Source organism: Cuculus canorus, chromosome 18 (assembly GCF_017976375.1).
Source record: "Cuculus canorus isolate bCucCan1 chromosome 18, bCucCan1.pri, whole genome shotgun sequence".
NCBI classification, from domain to species: Eukaryota; Metazoa; Chordata; class Aves; order Cuculiformes; family Cuculidae; genus Cuculus; species Cuculus canorus.
This window is the reverse complement of record NC_071418.1, coordinates 568,276-589,625: the sequence shown is the minus strand read 5'-3', so window position 1 is coordinate 589,625 and position 21,350 is coordinate 568,276. Positions and strand designations below refer to the sequence as shown.

At 53.2% G+C, this 21,350-nt stretch overlaps 1 protein-coding gene across 6 annotated transcripts in view; it reads left to right on the top strand.

The window, feature by feature from the left end:
- The window catches only part of TMEM94 (transmembrane protein 94), a 40,281-nt gene extending 18,931 nt beyond the window's left edge, over window positions 1-21,350 (top strand). For 3 of the 6 annotated variants that reach the window (XM_009563962.2, XM_054082928.1, XM_054082931.1), the window contains 21 exons: window positions 1,257-1,361; window positions 1,967-2,131; window positions 2,362-2,568; window positions 2,852-3,167; window positions 3,903-4,076; window positions 6,764-6,866; window positions 7,996-8,213; window positions 9,335-9,516; window positions 9,711-9,849; window positions 10,458-10,573; window positions 11,354-11,453; window positions 12,835-12,943; window positions 13,451-13,640; window positions 14,177-14,254; window positions 14,618-14,703; window positions 15,262-15,343; window positions 15,659-15,813; window positions 16,134-16,228; window positions 17,338-17,431; window positions 17,670-17,840; window positions 18,629-20,750. In XM_009563962.2, coding sequence (XP_009562257.2) covers window positions 1,257-1,361; window positions 1,967-2,131; window positions 2,362-2,568; window positions 2,852-3,167; window positions 3,903-4,076; window positions 6,764-6,866; window positions 7,996-8,213; window positions 9,335-9,516; window positions 9,711-9,849; window positions 10,458-10,573; window positions 11,354-11,453; window positions 12,835-12,943; window positions 13,451-13,640; window positions 14,177-14,254; window positions 14,618-14,703; window positions 15,262-15,343; window positions 15,659-15,813; window positions 16,134-16,228; window positions 17,338-17,431; window positions 17,670-17,840; window positions 18,629-18,701 — 2,958 coding nt within the window. In that variant the 3' untranslated portion in view covers window positions 18,702-20,750. The other 3 variants (XR_008452790.1, XR_008452789.1, XM_054082929.1) reach the window with 3 other exon arrangements.

Below are 21,350 nucleotides of genomic sequence, written 5' to 3'. Positions count from 1 at the left end.
CTGGGGCGAATGCACGTCAGGCAGAGCTTTTCCTCGGGGAGCAGCTGCGTCTGGCCCCTCTGTAAAGTGCATCATCCCAGCGAAACAGGGGGCAGAGGAAGGACATTTTTCTGTTCAATCTGGCATTAGGATTCCCCTTTCCATAAGGAGGCAGATGGACTCCAGGTGGGATTAAAAATCCATGAGCACCATTAAGAGTCAATTAATTCCTCTTTGCTCGCAGCCACACGGAGGAATGCACATGGATGTGCACACACGCTTCCTCATCTGAACAGTTCATTGTTTTTCTGTGCCTGTTCATCGTTTGGCTGAGGGGGTTTCAGGTGTTAAAAGGGAGTGATTTGAGCTGGCCTTTCTCTTGAAAAGACCTACTTCTTCCCTTTTGTAGCTGTGTCACCTTTTTGCTTGTGAGGAACTGGTTTCAAGAACAGGTTTTTTTTCTCCTGGTGGTAGCGTGTAGTGGTTTCGCATTTTTGCTGCTGGCTGCACTACTCCCTGGGGTCAGAGGAGCTCTGGGAAGCACTGCAGTGACAGCATTCCGAACGGCAACTGAAAAGCAGAATAGCCCTGTAATGGAAACCCAGTTTTGCCAGCTTTCAGAGTGCCCAGAGAAGAGCGTGCAGCTCTGGTGCTGGGGTTTTTGCTGCTGTCCAGACTCCCTCTGAAACATCTTCATGTAGAAGATGAAAGGTGCCAACTCGATATTTTGATTTTTGCAAAACATCCCCTTCTTTCAGTTTATTACCATGTTGATAACTCATCAGTAAGGATGGAGTAGTTGGGGCACCGTGGTTGTGTTTGCTGCACTGTCACTGCCTCAGTAACCCTGGGCAGGTCACCTCATTGCAGGGTTTGCAGCACGGTGAGCGTAAGCTCAAGACCTCAAACTCTGCAATCCAAGGGGATGAGAGGCATTGTAGGAAAAGATATTAAGAGATAACAACTAACTCGCCCCAAATGAAATCACTTCAGAATTCCATCCTGTGTTTGTGGGTAGCCAAAGGTAGTTTCAGCAAATGCTCAGCCCAACAATCAGACTGTCCGCATCCTCTGGAAGTGTGGAGAAACACTTTTCTCTTGAGAACATCAGCACTGTATCAGTTAACAGGTTCCCAGGAGACCGATGTTTGTCTTGCAGTGTAGCACTGTGTTGAACCCGAAAGCAGGTAATGTCATGCTCCCTTTTTCCCTTCTCTGCCTTCATCTTTCACTGAGTGAGTCTTTCATTGGCTCCTGTCCTCTGCTTCCTTTGACAGGAAATGATCCGCTGTATCTGGAGCCACTTCCTCTGCGTTTTAAAAGGCAGATCCCCAACTCTGAGCTTCACTTCCAGCTTGCTCCATAGTCTGGGATCTGTCACTGTGAGTATTGCCAGGTTGTCAGAAGGAGGAGCCCTACACGGACGCTGCATTTGCATCGTTCCTGTGTCCTGCCCTCAGCAGATGCTGTTAGCAGTCAGTTCGCTGCGCTGGAATCAGAAACCGTCCAGGCACCTGTCTTTGTTGAAGCGTTTGTAACTATCCTGGCTTGTCCGGGCAGCCCCTTTGCAGGCCAGATCAATGGCCACAGATACTCTGTGGCATCTCCCAGGATGCCTGTACTTTCCAGCTCTGGTTCTGGCTGCGTAACTCTCGAATCCTGTTCGAGAGCCAGCTGGTTCAGGTCCTGATAAGGTACTGGCTGGTGAAACAGGTTGAGTAATTGCATCCTTCCTATGGTCTTTGTGCCATAGTTTTGCACTATCCTCAGATGAAAATGCTGTTAAACAGCCTCTCAGTCCTGCTAGAGTAAGGATTTCTTGGAGGGCTTTTAGGTGCAGTTTCTCGAGACAGAAGGTTAGCGAAGGAGAGACTTGTCTGTCCTCCCATCTGTTTATTAAACTTGTGATGTGTACAACTCTGCATGAACACTGAGACAAGTTTTCACTGAGATTTTGCTTTCCTGGGGGTGTTGTGGGATGTTCCAGGTGCTCTGCTGCGTAGACAAGCAGGGGATTCTTTCCTGGCCAAACCCCAGCCCAGAGACTGTTCTGTTCTTCAGTGGGAAGGTGGAACCACCTCATGATAGCCATGAAGATCTGACTGATGAGCTCTCTACACGGTCTTTCTGCCATCCTGAGATGGAAGATGAGGTGAGGGATATGCGCTCCATGATGTAGCAGGTCGCCTCTAGTCATAGTTTGACTGACACGTGTGACATGATATGATAGCGGAGAAGTCCTGTGCCATAATGCTTTGTTTAAAAGATAAAGAAGCAGTGAGGATGAGATCCTCTTCTAAGGAGGCCTAAAGCAGCAGGGAAATTGGCAGCGTCTCGTTCATCCCCTCAATCACCACTATTTGTTTTGCTCGTTTCTTGTAGCCTCATGAAAGAGATGCCTTGCTCTCTGGTCCCCTGGCAGATGTGGTCCACATGACCAGTGAGCAAGAGAGGAACTGGTCTGGTGACCCTCCGAAGGCTCCCGATGGCCATGCCCACCGAAAGGCCAGCAGCAGAAGCAAGCATCCCTCTGGGTCCAATGTGAGTTTCAGCAAGGACACAGAGGGTGGAGAGGAGGAACCTGCCCAGGTAAGACATCCTGAAGGCATGCACAACTAGGCTTTTGTGGAGCTATAAGATCAGACTTAAACCTGTAGAGTCTCCCCTTTGGGGAATTTGATTGAGAATTCCCTGTGGGCAAGGTTGGATGGGGCTTTGGGCAATCTGGTCCAGGGGGATGTGTCCCTGCCCATGGCAGGGGTTTGGAACTGGACGAGCTTTGAAGTCCCTTCCAACCCAAACTGTTCTACATTACCCTACCCTTCTATGTCCTCTTTGTAACCAACTCCAATGTTCCTGTCTGTTGGAGCAGGTTGTTGGTGACAGTGAGGTGTTGGCTTGTGAGGCTGAAGACTTTGTGTGTGACTACCACCTCGAGATGCTCAGCCTGTCCCAGGACCAGCAGAACCCCTCCTGCATCCAGTTTGATGACTCTAACTGGCACATGCACTTGAATTCCCTCAAGCCCCTGGGCCTGAACGTGCTGCTCAACCTCTGCAATGCCAGCGTGACAGAGCGTCTGTGCCGCTTCTCCGACCACCTCTGCAACATTGCCCTCCAGGAAACTCACAATGCCGTGCTGCCTGTCCACGTGCCCTGGGGCCTCTGTGAGCTCGCCAGGCTAATCGGTACGGAGAAACTGGATGAGGGAATGCAGAGAAATCAGAGCTGTCAATAGACACTTAATCCCTAGAGAGCACAAGAGAAATGTTTCCCTACTGGTTGCTGAGCAGGTGGAATTGCAGAGCTGATGTTGGTGTTTGGTTGCCAAAAGAGTCTATTAAAGAGATTGCTTTTGGCAAGTTCTGACCTTGTAGACACTATCTGAGGAACTAATGTCATCAAGGATATTTCCAGCCAGCCCCAGCCAGGCTTGGTGTTCTTCTGGCTCAGTCTGTCAGTCTCATCGGGAGACAGAGAATGCCTGCTAGAGGACAGATACTGCCCTGGCTTTACTGTCATGCTTTAGAGGAGGTTGGGTATGAATGATGGGAGGTACCTCAGCTTGTTTTATGGATGGGAAAACCAAGGCATAGGGGAGATCAGAGGTTCGAGGTTACACTACGATTCAAATCTGGAGCTGTTAAACTCCTTCCGTGCTTACCCTTCATGTCAGTTCCTCTCTTCAATCAACCAGAAGCATGAAAGCTGTAACCACTAACAACACCTCGTCCTTCTGAACATTTTTCGTCATAGATCTGGAGCCATCTCGGTGTAGGTGCGCAATGAGCACAGTTCACCTGCCTGTGGCTGGGGAGAGGCCAGAATGAGCACAGGGAAAGCCGGTGCCCAGAAACAGGAGAGGGAATCTTTCTTTTGCCTTGGTTAGAGCCTGATTTTTGTCCTCGTTGTGTTCGTTCCAGGTTTCACACCAGGTGCTAAAGATCTTTTCAAGCAGGAGAACTATTTGGCCTTGTACCGCTTGCCAAGTGATGAGATGGTTAAGGAAACAATCCTGGGGAAGCTCTCATCCATCACCAAGAGGAGGCCACCCCTGAGCCACATGATTAACCTCTTCGTGAAGGACACCACTACCAGTAAGGCTGCCACTTTCTTTGAGCACCCACTGGGCACGGGAGGATCTTTTCCACAGAGCCTAGAAAGTACCAGGCTTCTCCACTCCTGCTTCTCCTTCCTATTCCAATAGGAATAGGCTGGGGTGGATAGGATGTACAGCTGGGCACCGTGAGGGCTTAAAGCACCTCAGCAGGGTTTAACAGCTTGCCTGTCCAAGCTCTTAGTCTCTTCATAATACATTAAACCGGCTGAACCTGGCTCTCTGGAGCCGACATATGTTCAATATTGAGTCTGGAATGTGATTAGTGTTCTGCCCAGAGACTTGCCAGGTAAACTGTCTGCTTTTGCCCAATTCTTCTTAAACTTCTATCTTAACGGGGGGAAGAGTTTTTAATTTGCCTTGATTGCCGCTATCTTACCTCGGCGAGTAAAAATTTTTCTGATTCCAAGATTCTTAATGTACGTAAAACCTGTAATGTTGCCTCATTTCAACTCCTTATCCTCATTTTTAAACGGTTTAGTTCAGAGGCTGGAGCTCAGAAGAATGCCGGCGTGACCTGGATTACGCTGTCTAGAGGAAATTCTGAGAGGAATTTTGTCAGGGGCTCATTAACCACTGGAACACCTCTTACGCCATAGTCCTGTCCCTTGAGACTTTGTGAAACGTGCGCAGGCAGCAGTGATGGGTTGTGCAGATGATACCGGGTGAGCTGAAGTGGCTCTGTTTATGCAGAAGAGTCAGGCCAGGTGATCATCGCTGACCTCTCTCGATGTGTCACTTACCAACAAATCTCGGAGCCCACCCACTGCCCTGACGTGCTGAAGTCAAAGGCAGACTCGTAATCCATTCCACAGCTGGAGCAGAAACAGGAGGCAGTGTATCTGTTCCCTTGCCATCCATTGAAATACGCGTCTCGCCATCTGGCAGCGTTCATCCCAAACCCATAGGAACCACACAGAAGTGGGGGCTCAGCGGCATCTTCATTGCAGTAAAATGGCTCCATCCCACCCCGTTTCCCCTCGCTGTAGTGCGTTGCGATTCCCTGGCTCTTCCTAATGAGTCCCCGCAGTCAGGAGTGGCCCTCACCCTCCCCGTCCTGTTCCTTACTTGTCTTCCCTGTGCCAGAGAAATCCTGGCCTCCACATTGGTGACTTAGGAAGGCTGAGCTCACTCTGCTGGCAGTGGGCAGAGCGTGCTGGGGGTGTCGTTCACGCCTCGGCAGGACTGTGGGCTCAGCTGCTGCTGCGCAGTGGCAGAGGGGCTGTGGCTGCTGGCAGCGTAGGCGTGTGGTCAGCTGCGAGCTTTTGCTCTCCGTCAGGGCACAGGTTTGCATCAATCAATAGACGTCTCCTGTTCCCTCTTTCCTAGCAGGACCTGTCCTACCATAGGAGCAAGGTGGGAAGGATGAGGTGTTTATACAACAAGATGAAGCGGGGCGCTGCACAAGCGCTCCTTTGTGTCCCTGAGCCAGACACCTTCACACGCAGCTCCTGTTTGTCTGGGAGGTTTGTTGTGCTGATGAACTTGGCCTGTGATGAGTATTTGGAGCAGAAAGCAGAGAGCTGCTGTGTTTTGGAAAATCCTCCGGTGTTCCTGCAGGTCCCTGCCTGGTTTGAGCGAGTGGATATTGCTGGCTCTTGATTTCACCAGCGCTGGCGTAAGCGTTCGCAGTCAGCAACAAAGCCTGCGAGCAGCCTGTGGGCTCATTTTTCTTGGCAGTGATGTTTTTTTCATTAGATTGGCTTTGAAGCTGTTGGGGGCCGAGTCCCAGGGCAGCTGGAGGAGGGAACCAAGGCAGAGCAGTCTACGTGTGTGCAATGTTAATGGTTTGGTGCTAATGAAAGGGAGCGAGACGTGCGGAGGGGCAGGCAGCCCCGCATCCTTCAGCTCGTGTCCTGTGTCTGGGACCTGCGTCAGACACGGAACATCGCCCTCCTGTGGGAAACACTCTCTAATACCCCTGTGTGCAAGAGGTAGTGAAAGGTTTTAAGCGTGTGTTAAAGAGGAGAGTAGTGAGGGAGAAAAAAAACAGGTCAAGCTGTGGTGTCCATTGATTTTTCAGTTCTTCCCTGATCACAGGTGGAGTTACTTTTTTAGTGTCTGTTATGTTGAACTTGTGACCCATCCTGATTTAACATGTTTTGAGGGCCCTTTGTGAAACAGGCTGCTGTCTGGTGGCTCACGCTGTTACATTATCTTCTGCTACTCACTTGGAAGATAGTCAGAAATAGCTCTTACCCTTTAGATCCGCTCCTGGCCTAAAGTGGAATGTGCTTCCCAGTGCAGGCAGCCCTTGATCCTGTAGACTCATCGCTGGTGCTTCTACTCCCATGAGAAGAGGCAGACAGGAATATCTTCTCTTCTGCTCTGTTGGACACAGGAGCAAGATCTTCTTCCCATCTTCTGTAGGAGCAGGATTGTTAAACAGCATAAGGGAAGAACAGGGACTGGCTACGTGGCTTGTGTTTGTCACACCCTGATTTGAACTCACAGTCACATGAGCTGCAGCTGAGCACCTATAGTCCCATCTCGAGTAATTTCTCAATGGAGACGGATGACAGATAGAGGAAGGAGATATCTGGTGCACATCAAGGTGGTCTGCAGGAACACTCTCTTTTAGCAAACAGAGGAGCAGTTGGTGCGATAGCCCTTTCCCTTGGGGAGCCTGTGTGTGTGATGCTGACTTCTTGTTCTCCTACACTTCAGGCACAGAGCAGATGTTTTCTCATGGGACAGCTGACATCATCCTGGAGGCCTGCACGGACTTTTGGGATGGTACCGATATCTACCCCCTCTCTGGCTCCGACAGGTGGGCAGCAGTGTCCTCTGGCGCGTTCGGGAGCTGCAGATAACCTGCAGAGGGAACCTGGTCCTTCTTTGTTAACATCCCCTTTGCTGGTGCTTGTTAAGCTATTTAGTAGAAGCTGTCTCTGCTTATAATTAGTAGTTATAACGACGGCAGCGTAAGAGGTTAGGTGGCAACAAGTAAGACTGCGGCACTTCTTGCTATGTCTGTTAACATGTGAGTGGGTTCTGGTAGGACCATGAGTTATGATCAGGTTGTACTGGTGGTAGAAAATTATTGTTGTCCTTTGAGATAAATGCCTTGTCTCACATGAAACACAAAGTGATCGATTCTGTCCACTGCTGACAGCTTCAAACCAGCCCCAAGCCCTCAGTCCCACTGCGATATCCGACAGCAGCAGCTGCATTCCCGTCTATAGCTGACTTTCTGTGCCTGCCCACAGAGCAGCCGTGTTTAGTTTCATCCAATAGCGGCCCATTGCTCTTCTGAACCTGCTTGTCCTCAGGTGTAAGAAAATGCCCACTGGTCTTTTTTGGCATGTTTGTCATCTGAGAAGCCAATGAGCAATCCCCTGTGCAGTCTGGCTGGTCACCTTTATGAGTTCCGCACAGAGAAGGAGCTTCACCCTGTCCTGGTGATGGGGCATTGCCTGCCCGCATGGCTCCTGGGACCCAGCCTGGGATGGGGCGGAGGGAAACCCGTCACTGGAACCACCTCTGTCACAACTGCTGTCGGAGTTGTCAGCTTCTCCCTTGGTGTTTATCTCCCTTCAGATAAACTCTCTGATGAGTTAAGCTCCATGTAGTGAGCTTCCTTGGAGTCACCTGGCAGCCACACAGAGCACGTTCTGTTAATAGGTGTATTCAGAGAGCGCGGGGTTCGTACCTGCCACACAAGCAAACAGGATCAGTCGCTGCTGCCCCTCTTGGAATGGGTGCTCTCGTTGCCTTGCAGTGCCCACAGCTTAGAGAATGCAAAAAGAGTAGGGAAAGGCTTTTTCAGAGTCTCTGACCACCCCTCATGATATAGCTTTGCCCAGATCCCCTGCTGGTGGTTTCCCCATGGAACTACAGTGTCTGCTGTCGGCAGCGTGGCACATTTCTAACGTTATCTGGCTTTTTTTTCCCCGTAGGAAGAAGGTGTTAGATTTCTACCAGCGTGCCTGCCTCTCCGGGTACTGCTCTGCCTTTGCGTACAAGCCGATGCATTGTGCCTTGTCCTCCCAGCTGAACGGCAAGTGCATAGAGCTGGTGCAGGTCCCTGGGCAGAGCGCAATCTTCACCTGCTGCGATCTCCCCGGCACCACCCCCATCAAACAGAGCAGCCGGAGGAACAGCTGGAGCTCGGATGGTACGTGTCTGCACAAGGTCTGCTGTGGGGCCAGCTGCTTGCTTTCCGGTCAGTCTGGAGCTGCAAGCGTGTTGGGATTCAGAGTAGCAGATGGAAATGGAGAGCTAAGGGTTTCTGAAGTAGATGCGTTTCCAGAGGCAGCACTGAGGTAGCAGCTGGTACCTGTGCTTCCAGAGAAGTTACTGAAGCTTGCAGAGCAATTCTCCTACTTGTGGGAATTCTGTTACTTGAAGCAGGGAGCTGAGAGTCAGGACTGCTGGGCAGTGCGATACTTGGGTTGCTTATTTGTCTAATTTTATGGAGATCACCTATGTTGGACTTTTCAAAGGAATTAAACGTATGGTGGAGTGCGACTGTTTTCCCTTGAGGGGTTTTCCTGGCAGTGCTGAAGGAACTGATTCCATTTAGGCACATCCATTGCATAACTCCAGGGAGGCTTTTTTGGAAAACCAGTCTTAATTTCTCTGCCTTGGTCTCCCACTCCATAAAATGTGGATGATGGGGTTTCCGACAGCTAGGAGGCAGTTGTGACTGCGTGTTCTCAGAACGCTTTTCAGTCCCACATGTGGCAAGCTTCGTACCTGTGTGGGGTATTCCATGATGTTCCATGCTGCATCCAGCTTCCAGTCACCACAGGCAGCCCTGGTGGTGGGGAAGGAGCCTCTGCAGGGCCACTGGAGGGCACACGGTCCAGTTTCTTTGCATCAGCTCCTCCTACGCTGATGCCTCTGTGCCTCAGCCAGACTGGCCGTGGTGTTTAAGCACAATACAATGTGTTCAGAATGCGCGTGTGAACATTATGCAGATACACACTTTACCTTTCTGCCCCAGTTCCTCGAGACTGATCCCTGTCTCCTGTTTTGTTTTTCTCCTTTCCATGCTCGCTGTTTCATGCTTGTAATCTTGGTCGCGTTTGTGGGGATGTCCTGAAACCACCTCTGTGACTGGGTATGCTGGGACACATGGATGTCTCCTCTCCTTTCCTCCTCTGTGTGTGTATCTGCACGTTTCTGTGTCCTTGGGGGTGGTCTCGGTGGCCTCTCCCACCGCGTGTGCTGTTACTGGATGCACACGTGGCCCCTGTGTCTCAATGTGATTGCGTGTCGTTTGCATGCCTGAAGAAGGGATTGGGGAAGTGATGGAGAAGGAAGACTGTATCCAGGCTCTGAGCGGACAGATCTTCATGGGGATGGTCTCATCTCAGTACCAGGCCCGTCTTGACATTGTCCGCCTCATTGATGGATTGGTCAATGCCTGCATTCGTTTTGTCTACTTCTCCCTGGAAGACGAGCTCAAAAGCAAGGTAAGCTGACTTTGCCGCTCCCCTGCCCTTGCTCGGCCCCTGTCTGGCTGGAGTGGTCAGCCACAGCGGGACCCAGGGTTAATCTCACTCAGCTGATGACGGGCCCAGAAGATGCCTCCACTCCTGTGTTGCATCGGTCTGCAGCGCTGTGGCCTGCGCGGCTCCACTGAGGTCTTCTGTCTACTCACCCCCAGGTGTTTGCTGAGAAGATGGGTCTTGAGACAGGCTGGAACTGCCACATATCTTTAACGCCCAACGGTGATGTGCCCGGCTCAGACATCCCTCCCTCGAGCCCCAGCCATGCTGGCTCTCTGCACGATGACCTACATCAAGGTGAGAGAGTTGTGCCTAAGCCACTTCAAATGCCATGTGTTTCCTGGATGGGTCTTCTAAACCCATTTGTAGGTCCCCGTGTCCTCACCAGATAGCTGGTCCTTCAGAGCTTTGAGCACGACTGGATGGGCCTGAAGGGGCTGTGTGTGAGTGAGAACCTTACTGCCCACCAGCCTTTCTACCCAGTCAGTTGTTGAGAACAAGCACCCTCCTGTGCACCAGCTGCCATGACTTCACAACTGTGCATTTGTGCTTTTAGGTCTTGCTGGGGCCCTGGTCAAGCTGCCGAGGGTCACTTGCCTGCGTGTTACTGATTTCTCTTAATTCAAGTGGTATTTCTTTACTCTCTTCTTCCCTTAAAAGAAGGAAGAGAGCAGAGCAGATAAACTACCGTGTCTCTAGGCTCACACATCTACCTCTGAGCAGATTAGTCATCTAAAAATACTAGATTTTAGATGACTGAGTGGGCTCCAAGTGTTGCTAACCTAGAAAATCAGGCCTCACGTTTCCTGGCTTCTGCAGTGCCATGTGAACATACCCTGTGGGTGGCATAGGGGTGGCAGAGGCAGGTTTGTGCTTATTGTTTGTGCCTTTTCTCTCTACTCCAGTTTCTCGAGATGATGTGGAGGGTCTCCTGCTGATGGAAGAGGAAGGGCACTCGGATCTCATCAGCTTTCAGCCAACGGACAGCGATATCCCCAGCTTCCTGGAGGACTGTAACAGGGTGAGGCCCCTTTCCTTACACACCTTGTGCTGTTGTCACAGTCAGCAGCATTCCCTCATAGCTCCCAGAGAGAATTCTTCTTTGGAGCTGATTGACTGAGTAGTTCATACTGGGACTCCTTTTCTCTGGAGTTTTAGGACCTTGGGAGCCTCATCCCAGTCCATCTCATTCCCCTTTGTGTGTGCTGGGCAGAAGTGGGAATGTTCCCACATTCCATGCAGACAGAGGAGACTTTCTCTCCTCCAGCTGTGAGCGCCATGGCTGCTGCTGCCCAGTATTCACAGTGCAGGACTGGCTCTTCCTGCCTCATGAAGAACACAGGCACACTCAGCAAAGGTTACGGGAGCACTGGGGAGAGAAGCAGATATAAAAAACCCAAAAATCCACGAGGAATGGTTTTAGAAAGCGAGAACCCAACCCTTCCCTTTCCTCGCTGTGTATTGATGTGTCTGCAGCTGGAGCAGCAGATGTAGTTGCTGAGGGACAGCACATCTCCTATGATATTCTCTGCATAGGTTAAAATGTCCTTCTAAATCCTCGAGCTCAGTTTTATTGTGCTGATCTTAGAAACCCTGAGGGTGAGCACAGACCGCTTGGCCTGTCAGGATAGAATTGCAGCGGGAGACTTTACAGTGGCCTGGGCAAGCCAGCTTCTCTCTGCAGGGACATCAGTTCTTGAAGTGCAGAATTCTGGGAATCACAGCGCTCATTTCAGCAGTTCCTTTTGAAATGCCTCTCACACCTGCTCCTGGCTTGGTCTCTGCTTTCTTTCTTTTTCAGGCCAAACTCCCACGGGGGATCCACCAGGTGAGACCTCACCTGCAGAACATCGACAATGTGCCTTTGTTGGTGCCCCTCTTCACCGACTGCACCCCAGAGAGTAAGTGGCACAGAGCCCACAAGTGCCTTCTCCAAGTGTGCTCTGGCTCGTCTGGGTGTGGACACGAGTGAAGGGGAGGGGACGCAGTCCAGAGATCTAGAAGGGCATTTCGGTGTTGGTAGCTCTCTGCTGCTGCCTGTGCAAAGCCAGGCATTAACTTTATTGGTGGAACAACGCTGAGAACCACTCCTTTCCCTTTCCATTTGCAGGAAACACAAAAGCAAACATCCAAAATGCTCCTGCCTTTTATTAAGTAAGCATCATCAGCACTAGGAGACTTTGCTCTCTGCACACAGCCCTTGCTGCCCGGTATAACTCAGAAACCACTTCCCGGAAGAGTTTTCCTCTGGCAGTTGCTGTGATATGCTCTACTGCTTTGTAGAGTTTTTGAATGCAGACACCAGAAAGTACAACATTTCTTTATCTCCCTGAGAGAGACTGTTCTACCTCTGAAAGGGGCTGAGCGGGCTGATTCCTGTCCAGCCCACAGCAAAAGTGCTGAGCATCCTTAGGCCTTAGTGGCATGGCTCCCTCTGCACACAATTTTTACAGTACTAGTGAGAACCAGTGACAGCACAGTCTGCCTGGACATTGTCCAGTAGATTCCCTCTCTCTCTTTGACAGAAGTGGCAGTTCCCCGCTTCATCCATCCCCTGGCTGCGCTGCAGATCTGGGTGCAGCACTGATGTAGGGAGTTATTTATACAGGAATCTGCAGAGGGAGGGTTTGTTTTTTGCCTGGAACATTCTGTAACATACCTATGCAGACAGAGCCACAGAACTAAAACCAGATCAAACAGCACTTTGAGTTAGAGGCCCAGGGGGGTGTTCGTGAAGAGGTTGCTGAAGGCTAGAGGCTGTGGTGGAACGCAGGAACGGGCTGGCTCTGAGCATGGCCAAGCATGGCACTGCTGTGGGAGTGGTTGGTTGTATTCCCTCTGTTCCTTTAGGATTGTGACAGTGGGGATGTGCTGCTGAGCAGAACATAGAATTGGGTATTTATTTTAAGCTTGAATTATTGGGGTTTATTTAATTTCTGCTGTTCTCTAAACAAGACCATTTGATGCTGAGGCTGTCTGTGTTACATCCCCAGGCTGTGACTAAAGCTCTGGTCGGAAGGAGATGTGCTGGAGATGCAGATCTCTGGGTCACTGGTGTGAATCACAGCTCAGTTCCTGCAGGAAGCAGCCACGCAGGAGCTTGGGCTGCAGTTAGTTAGCTGTCTAATGGTGTACTTTGACCTGGATCTCACTGTACATCACGGATGAATATCAGCAGGGGTGGCTCTAAAAGATGTGATTGCTTCTTACCCAGACTGGACAAGGTATGATTTATGTGCGTGTTAAGATAATGCTCCATGTTTCTCTTTCTTGCCTTTGCAGCCATGTGCGAGATGATCAAGATCATGCAGGAGTACGGGGAGGTGACTTGCTGCCTGGGGAGCTCTGCCAACCTGCGAAACAGCTGCCTTTTCCTGCAGAGCGATATCAGGTGGGAGAGGATCCTCCAGCTGCCGTTGCTTGAGCTTAGCGAGTGCCCAGAGCTGGTTGTGCAGGGGGATGTTCGCAGTTGCTTTGTCCATGGCTGCGTTTGTCTCCATAAGGGAAATTCAGGTGGTACTGGATGGGCCGATTACCTTGATCCCTTGGCACACAGAGATGGTGTTTCATCTTTGGAAGAAAGCTGTCACTCTTGCATGCTGAGCTGCACCAACTTGCCTTAGGGATGCTTCTTGTAGGGTGAAAGAGTGGAAATGCCCTCCTGGATCAACCAATTTGTTGACCTTGAGCCACAAACCCAAGTATGTTCATTATTCTCTGGGAATAACTGAAAGCCTAGGGAGATAGATCCCAAATTCATGTCGCAGCTCAGGACCTCTCCCAGCAAGGCAGATAGAGGTGGCACAGCACAGCACCACTTTCCCAGCTGACTGCAGCAAACCCTGGTTTCTCCACTGGCATAAGGAATTTCACTAATGCTCCTGTGTGGTCCTTGCAGTATAGCACTGGACCCTCTCTACCCATCTCGCTGCTCCTGGGAGACCTTTGGGTATGCCACCAGCACCACCATGACCCATGCCTTGGACGAGCTCACCCCGCTGCAGCTCTCAGGGCAGCTCAACAGCCTGTCTTGCTCCATGTCCTTCCGCCAAGAGGAGAGCACCAGCATCATCAGGCTCATAGAGCAGGCAAGCCAGGCACACCCCTCTCTCGTGCTCACCCCTCTGCCTGCCACTCGCCAAGAGCAAAGCCCAAGCTCATGGGAGCGCTCTTGTTGAGAGTAAGCTGCCAGCGTTAGCTTTGCTTGCGTCTCCTGCCCTTTGTTCAGGAAGCACAGACGCTCTTCCTGCCTGGCCCTCCCCATCCAAGGTTTTAGGGGATGGTTTGGGAACGGTGCCTCGTGGCCACACAACGTGAATAGTGTTCAACGGACTAAAGTGTAAACGTTCAGGGATCCCTCCAGACAGCAACACAGTGCTGGGGGGAAGTGTTATCCCAGAAAAGCCAGGAGGTTTAAACAAACTCAGTCCTGGCTGAATCCTGCCGTCTCTTCATATCTAGGCAGGAGGCCTTCCCCTTTTGCTTACAGCGGGTCTGGATCCCATCCTCTCCGCTCCCACTCCCCCTGCAGGCCATGGTTCTGCCCCTGCCTGCCAGGAATTGCTCTTGGCTGATAACTGCTTCCATCACTGCGAGGGCTCTGAGAGCTTGTGCTTCCTTCCAGGCCAGGCATGCAACCTATGGGATCCGCAAGTGTTTCCTCTTCCTGCTGCAGTGCCAGCTGACCTTGGTTGTCATTCAGGTGAGTCCTGGCCTGGCCTGGGACAGGAGCGCTAGCACGGGTATGGGTGGCTGCAGAGGGAGGAGGGTGCCTTCAGTCAGGTTTACACAGCGTGGCTGAGGAGGTTGCAGATGGAGGCTGATCTCAGCCTGTGTTGCCCCTTCTCCCTGACCTTCCTACAGAGGTTTCTTTTCAACCTCTTTTTCCCTGGAGAAAAGGACTCCCTGCAGCCCCTGCTCCAGCAGCCTGGAGTGTGGGAGGGGCTGCGCGGTGGCAGCCTCAGTACCAGCTCAGGCCGGTGTTGTGGGGAGGACAGTGGCATTCTGGGTGACAGGACTGTCCTAGCGCTGCTTACACTCTTCACTCTGGATCTTTCCTGTCCAGTTCCTCTCCTGCCTGGCGCAGCTGCCCCCCATCCTCAGTACGACAGACATCGTATGGCTCTCCTGTTTCTGCTACCCACTGCTCAGGTGAGTCTGTCAGGCAGGATGGGATTTGCCTCCTGCCCGCGGGATGCTCAGACCAAGTGCCCCAGCCTCATGTGTCCGTGTTGGGGGAGAAAGCTGCTAACCCCCACAGCCCGCTGAGAAGGCCACAAAGCTTATCGCAAGCAGCTGCTTTGACAAGGTGCTTGGAAGCACAGATGGGAGCGTTTGTGTGCGGCTATGTTAGCCCCGCCTGCTCTCTCAGAGCTGCTGTTACCTTGTGGCTTCAACCTCCAGCTGAAAATTATCTTCTAATCCTGACCCTGTTGCACTGGCTGCAGTGGGGTGGAGGGTCTGGGGCGTCAGGCGGCGGCCACGGTGCCATGGGTGGGTTTTTCCCCATAACACGTTCTGAGGTCACCTCTCTCCCTGTCTGCATCTGACACCTTTTACAGCACATGCTGAGGCAGTGGCCAGAGAAGTGCCAGTGCTGCAAACGGTCCAAGGAGGTTATTTGGGATCAAGTGTTAGACACAGGAAAAAAAAAAGCAGTGGTTCTGGTGCCTGAGCTTGTTACCGAGAGACTAACTTACCTTTCTGCAGCATCTCGCTCCTGGGCAAGCCTCCCCACAGCTCCATCATGACCATGGCAACAGGAAAAAACTTGACTTCCATTCCTAAGAAGGTAAGTGGCCCACCAGATTAAGATTGCTCGCACGCTTTTCTTTCCTGCTTTCCACATCCCAGTGTTGATGTGAAGCTGTGGCCCTGTGCCTCCCTGGTGAACTGATCCGTGGCATGAACCATGCTATGCCAAAGTCTGTCAGGAACAGGCAGGGAATCCCTTAGTGCCAGCATGGCCACAGGGCAGGTTCTGGGCACAGCATCTTCCTGTACTGCAGCTCGTCCTTTGTAGCGCCCGATTCCCCAACGGTTCATGCGTGGGAGGCTGGGCGAGTGCCGTGCCCGTGTCATCCTGCTGTCTCTCCCTTCTCCACAGACCCAGCACTACTTCCTGTTCTGCTTCCTGCTGAAATTCAGCCTGACCATCTGCTCCTGCCTCATCTGCTTCGGGTTCACGCTGCACGAGTCCTGCCGTGGGGTGAACACTACTGGCCTCAATCTCTCAGCCTGCTCCTCCATCATGCTGCACAGGTGAGGAACGGAGCCCGCACAACCCCCTTGCCCTGCAGCGACTGCTGCCTCTCTCCTTCCCAGGGGAGAGCCCATCTCCCTCTAACAAGCTTCAGCCTTGCACATCCAGCCAAAACAGCTACACAGAGTGCAGGGGCTCTCCCTGTGGCCTCAGCAGCTGCGCCTTCGAGGCACCTGCTCGCTGTTGCCTCCTGGTACCGGGACAGCCCAACTCCAAGCACACACTTGGATCTCTCAGCTGAGGACACAGCTCTGGTGGGAGCAGGTCAGACACCAAGTCCCCACTATTGACTTCTTTCTGGTGTCCTCTCATTTACTAGCGATGCTGATGGTGCTCCTGACTGGTTTGGGACGTTTTCCAATGCTCTTCTTGTATCCCAGAAGCTAACAGCTGGCCTGATTGTCTTACACACAGGTAAGTCCATGTTCCCAGACCCCCTTTCCCCACTCTGGGGAAAAACTTGCATCCTTTGCCTCTTTCTTTGCCCCTTGTGCCAGAGCACAAACTCTCTGTAAGAAGCAGACACTGCAGTGACCTCTCAGCACAGGCCCAAAACCCCTTGTATTGCTAAACATTGCTCCAACAGATAAAAGACAGCACCTTTAGAGCCAATTCTGCCTCGTACCAGCATGGTGAAGTGCTGATTCCTTTCTACGCTCTCCAGAAGAGCAGCACCTCCCTTTATCTTCTTGCAAACCGAGTAGCAGCATCCTGCACTGCTCCCTAAAACATTGCCTGCTTCAAAAGCCCTCAGATGTCTGCTGCCATTTAGTGAAACCCCTATTTCCTTCCCCCCAGCCAGCGCTGCTGCTGCTGGAGCTGGAAGCCTTTTTAACCCCTCTGGAGGGGTGGGGAGGCAGCCCCTGCCTGACCCTCATCCCCTGCACGTGTCTGCCTGGCAGAGGAGGTTCAGCTGCTCTCTGATGACCTTAAAGGCTCCCTGCTCCCTTTCCACTATCCTGTGTGGTGCTGTGCCTTGCTGCCAGGCAGTGGTGCGTGGGGACGTGTGCAGGGTGTCCAGGCCGGCAGAAACACTTCCCAAGACAGAGGCTGCTTTGGAGAGAGGTAGCATGCGCTGCTGGTTTCTGGCCTTCAGGGCGTGAGGATGGGCAGGGATGCTCTGCCTGGCATCAGGGAGATGCTGTTCTGAGGAGTCTGGGCAAGGTGGGGCAAGCGTTGTGTGCAGCCAGCTCCGGGTCTCTGGCTGAAACCCTTTCTCTGGGCTGGAGCTTTCTGCAGTGACATGGGGACAAGGGCACCCCCCGCTCCCTAGTTCTGGGCCTTTGCCTGGTCTGCTCTGGCGCGCCAGGCTGCGAGCCGGCCGTGGCATCCCCACGGCGATGCTGTGCTCTGCCCCTGCCCTGCGTGTCTGGGGACTCGGAGTGGCTGTGGGGAGCCACACACCTTCAATGAAAGGTTGGTTTCAGGGACATAACCCCCCCATCCCTTTGCAGTAATAGCTGTTGGTGCACGTTGTAAAGTGTGTGTGATGCTGAATAACCCCCCCTCGTCTGTCCCCGCAGTGTTCATATCCATCACCCATGTCCATCGCACCAAGCCGCTGTGGAAGAAGAGCCCCCTCTCCAACCGATGGTGGACGCTCACTGTGGCTGTTGTGTGAGTATTCCCAGGTGCTGCCAAGGCTCTCAGAGTGGGAGGAAGGAGGCTCTGGATCTGCTCCAGCACCAGTTTGCTGGTACTGAGGAACATCATAGTACATGGCAATTGTTCTCTGCTGCTGAACTGGTGAATGGTCTCTATTGGGATGTCAGAAGTGCCACCCCTGGGCCTGAGCCCTCATCTGCAGATCCTGGGCAGCTCTGCTGAGATTCACTGTGTCTGTTTTTGACTGTAGATTGCTGGGACAAGTGGCACAGACCATGCTGGACCTGAAACTCTGGGAAAACCTCAGCTCTTCGTTGACCTTTAACCATGTTTCCATCTCCCCGGTCTCATGGCTCCTGGGTTTTCTTTCCTTGATCCTTGTGGTTATCATCAATGAGATTGTCAAGCTGCATGAGATCAGGTATGGGGGTAGCAGGGAAGATGGGGAAAAAGGACTGGAGCCTCACTCCAGACTGGCCGTGGGTGGCAGAAAAATGATGTGCAGGGAACAGGGTGGGGAATGAAAAGGAAAAGATGATTGCATTGTGTAAATCACCTGGCTGTTGTGTGCACACTCCCAAGGAGGAAGCACAGGAGAGGAAAGAGGGTCAGGGGAGGGCAGGAGCAGTGATTTGGAGCAGGAAGGGAGACCAAGAATCCGTTATCTCCGACCAATGAGAAGGAGACAGCCAAGGTCTATGAAACACCAGTATGGAATTGCAGAAGGCCGCTGTCTCTGTCTCGTCCGAGGAGGACAGCAGGGCAGTGAAGCACAGCAGGGGAAATCATCTCTGCACAGTGCCTGAGCTGCGGGGCTCGTTCCTGTGGGAAGTGGCTGAAGCCAAGAACTAGCACCAGGCAAAGTCGCTGTTGTTCCGAGCACGGGAAGCAGCCGGGGCTGGGAGTTAACGCTCATGAGTCTGGGTTCAGGAAAGGGGCGGGTGAGGAAAAGCAGCGGGGATTCCACGGAACCCTGACTCTGTTCCTGGGAAGGGTGTGTGGACCTTCCTCTGCCATCTCTGGTGGCCCTGGAGATGGGACTTGTCTGGATTGGGTAGGACCGAGACCAGGGGTTGCTCTCTGGAGTCGATTCCCCACTCAGGGCTCAGGCCAGGGACGCCTCTGCTTCTTGGTGCTCAGGAATTGCAGTGAGGTGGCTTTGCTTGCCATTCACCCCTCTGCGTACTGATTGTCTTCTACCTTCTCCAGGGTCCGGGTCCGTTACCAGAAGAGGCAGAAGTTGCAATTCGAAACAAAGCTCGGGATGAATTCGCCATTTTAAACCCTCCTAGCTGGAGTTCCTGGAGCCAGGGCCGTGCAGCTGCATCCTGTGCTGGGAGAGCGGCCGCGCCAAAGGCTCAGGGAGGTTTCCTTCACACATGCAAACCAGGCGGCCTCCTCGCAAAACATCCGCACCTTCCAGGGGCCCCGAGCAAGGCACCGCTGTCGGGACCCCCAGCAGGTATGCGGCCCTTCCGTGACCCACCAGGGAGCTCTCAAGGGAGCCTGCGAGCTGTGGTGGCTCTTCAGGCTGCTCTTTATTTATTTATTACCAGAGGGGTTGTTAGGATCATGGTGATGCAGAAATGAAGTGACCCCTTCCCTCTATGGGATCAGATGGGTTTCCTGGGGCTGGCAGGAGGACGTGAGGCCAGCAGGGGAGACACTGGGCTGCCCAAGCTCGAGATCTCTTCTGAAACCCACTGTGATTTTCCATTTCCATGTGCTCTCCTGGTTGTGTGTGCGAGCCCTCCTGTCCTTCCCTGTCCCTGGGGGAAGGAGCAGTCTCCCCTGTGTCTCCAGACATGCGGGGTGAGGCCAGGAGCTCATTGCCAAGGGCTCCCAGGGCAGGGAGTGGGGAGAGCCCCAGCCCGGCTGTGCCAGCCCTGCCCTCCAGCCTCGTCAGCGGAGCCAACGGCGGCTGCCAAGGGCTTCGAGAAAAGAGGGATGAGATGGGACTTTGAGAAAAGCTGTGAGTGCCTGGCAGTAGGGAGGGGGCAGAGGAGGCAGGAGGGCAGCACGGCTCAGCTGCCTCCAGCCCTGCTGAACTCGCTCCTCTCTGATGACCCCAGAAAGGTTTCTAACTGGCCTCAGCTTTGTGGTTTGAATTGGGTTCTGCTTCAGCAAAACAACTGCTTGAGAGGGACCGCATGAGTGATAAAACCTGAGCGCTGCCTGTCCTGCCCCGGAGGGAGAGGAACAGCTTTCCAGGCAGATCTGTATCTTGCAGTCGTGACCCACGTGGAGCTGGTGCACAGCTCCATTCCAGGCCTGGAATTGTGTTGGGACTGTACTTGCTCCCAAGGCACAGGGACAGCCCCTCATCGGGTCTTTCTCAGATGATGTTTGAAAGCCTCTCCTCTCCACGCTGCTGCCCCCACAGCTGTTCTCTCTTCTCCTGCCGGGGCTGCTGCAAACCACGATTTGCCCCAGGGCAGCGCGGATGCTCCTGCACTCGGAGCAGACCCCAGCTGTACTGGGAACACTGGTGCTGCTGTGGGTTGGCAGTCACAGAGCACACAGGCTTGGCTAACGGAATGTTTGCAGCACATGGCGCTGCTTACTCCCTTCCCAGCTCTAAAAACCTGGCTAAACCAGGCAAATCCTGGCCCTATTTTGCTTCCAGTATAATACTACACTGTGCGGCTGTTGTTTCTGTTTGGGACCTAGACTCCTGCACGGCTGCTGGTCCTGGCTGGGACCCCAGCTCTGCCCTGCCGCTCCACCTTGTCTTCCTTCCCATGCAGCATGACCAGAGCGCCCACCCCGCTGCGTGTCCTAAGCAATACCCCTCTGGGGGGGCGGGCAGGGGCCCCTCTCCAGGGCCAGAGGATGCTGGAGGGGGGCAGCAGCTGGGGATGTGCAGGAGCCTGGACCCTGTTCCTGCCCCGGCACCTGAGAAAATGCTTTCCTGTCTGACACCAGGGCTGCCCCGCAGGTGGGATAGGATCCCTGTGGAGTCAGCAGCGGCACTGAGCTGCTCTCTCCCTGCTCTCCTGCAGCACAGCCTCCCTCCTGCCCGAGCTCAGCTCCTGTCCCGTGCCACAGTAGTAGTGATAAACGCAGCAGCCATCAGGGCTCCCTGCTGCCCACCCCTTCCTCGGGAGGAGGCACTGCCACGGTTCCCTTCTCTGGGCAATCACAAATATTTATTTTCTTGCGCCCTCGTTCCCCTCCTGACGCAGAGGGAGCCGAGGCACGTCAGCAGAGCCTGTGGGATGGTCGTGCCGGTGCCACCCTTCCCTTGTCCTCTGAGGCACGGAGGGTGGGCAGGCACAGTGTCAGGCATTTCCTACAGCAAGAGGTTTTTAAATGGTGTATATTTTATATTAAATTTTTTGGGATGTATGTAAAAATATTTGATTTGTATTAAAACTTGTAAATTCTATAAAAAAAACAAGAAACCAAGGCAGCCCCGGGCGCATCCCGTGTATGGATGGCAACGAATGAGGGGCTGGCGTAGTGCTCCCGGGGAGGGAGTTCATCTCTGGCCAAGGGAAGAGGTACAAACGTACCTGGTTCACTGCACAGCTCATCCCGGCACTTCTCCCACTTTCTGCTCTGCTCGGGGCAAACCCATCCAGCTCTGCCTGCCTCTTCCGACAGTGGAACGGCTGGGTCCCCACGCGGGCTCCTGCTCCCAGGCTCAGCACAGTGGGGTGAAGAGCTCTGGCTGGAAGGTCGTGGCCGAGATGGAACAGACGCTGTGAGTGGCAGGACGAGACCTGGAAGCCCGGGCTGCTTGTTCTGAGCAGAGCAGGACCGGGTGTCACTGCAGTCCCTCTCCTCCAGGAGGACGGAGCTCACGGGCAGGGGCGGACGTGGGCACGGGAAGGCAAGGCTGCTCCCCAGCACCCACCACCCTGTCGAGACCCAAACTGAACACCAACCTCACTGGAGGCGACGGCAGGATTCCAACCAGGGGAAATGA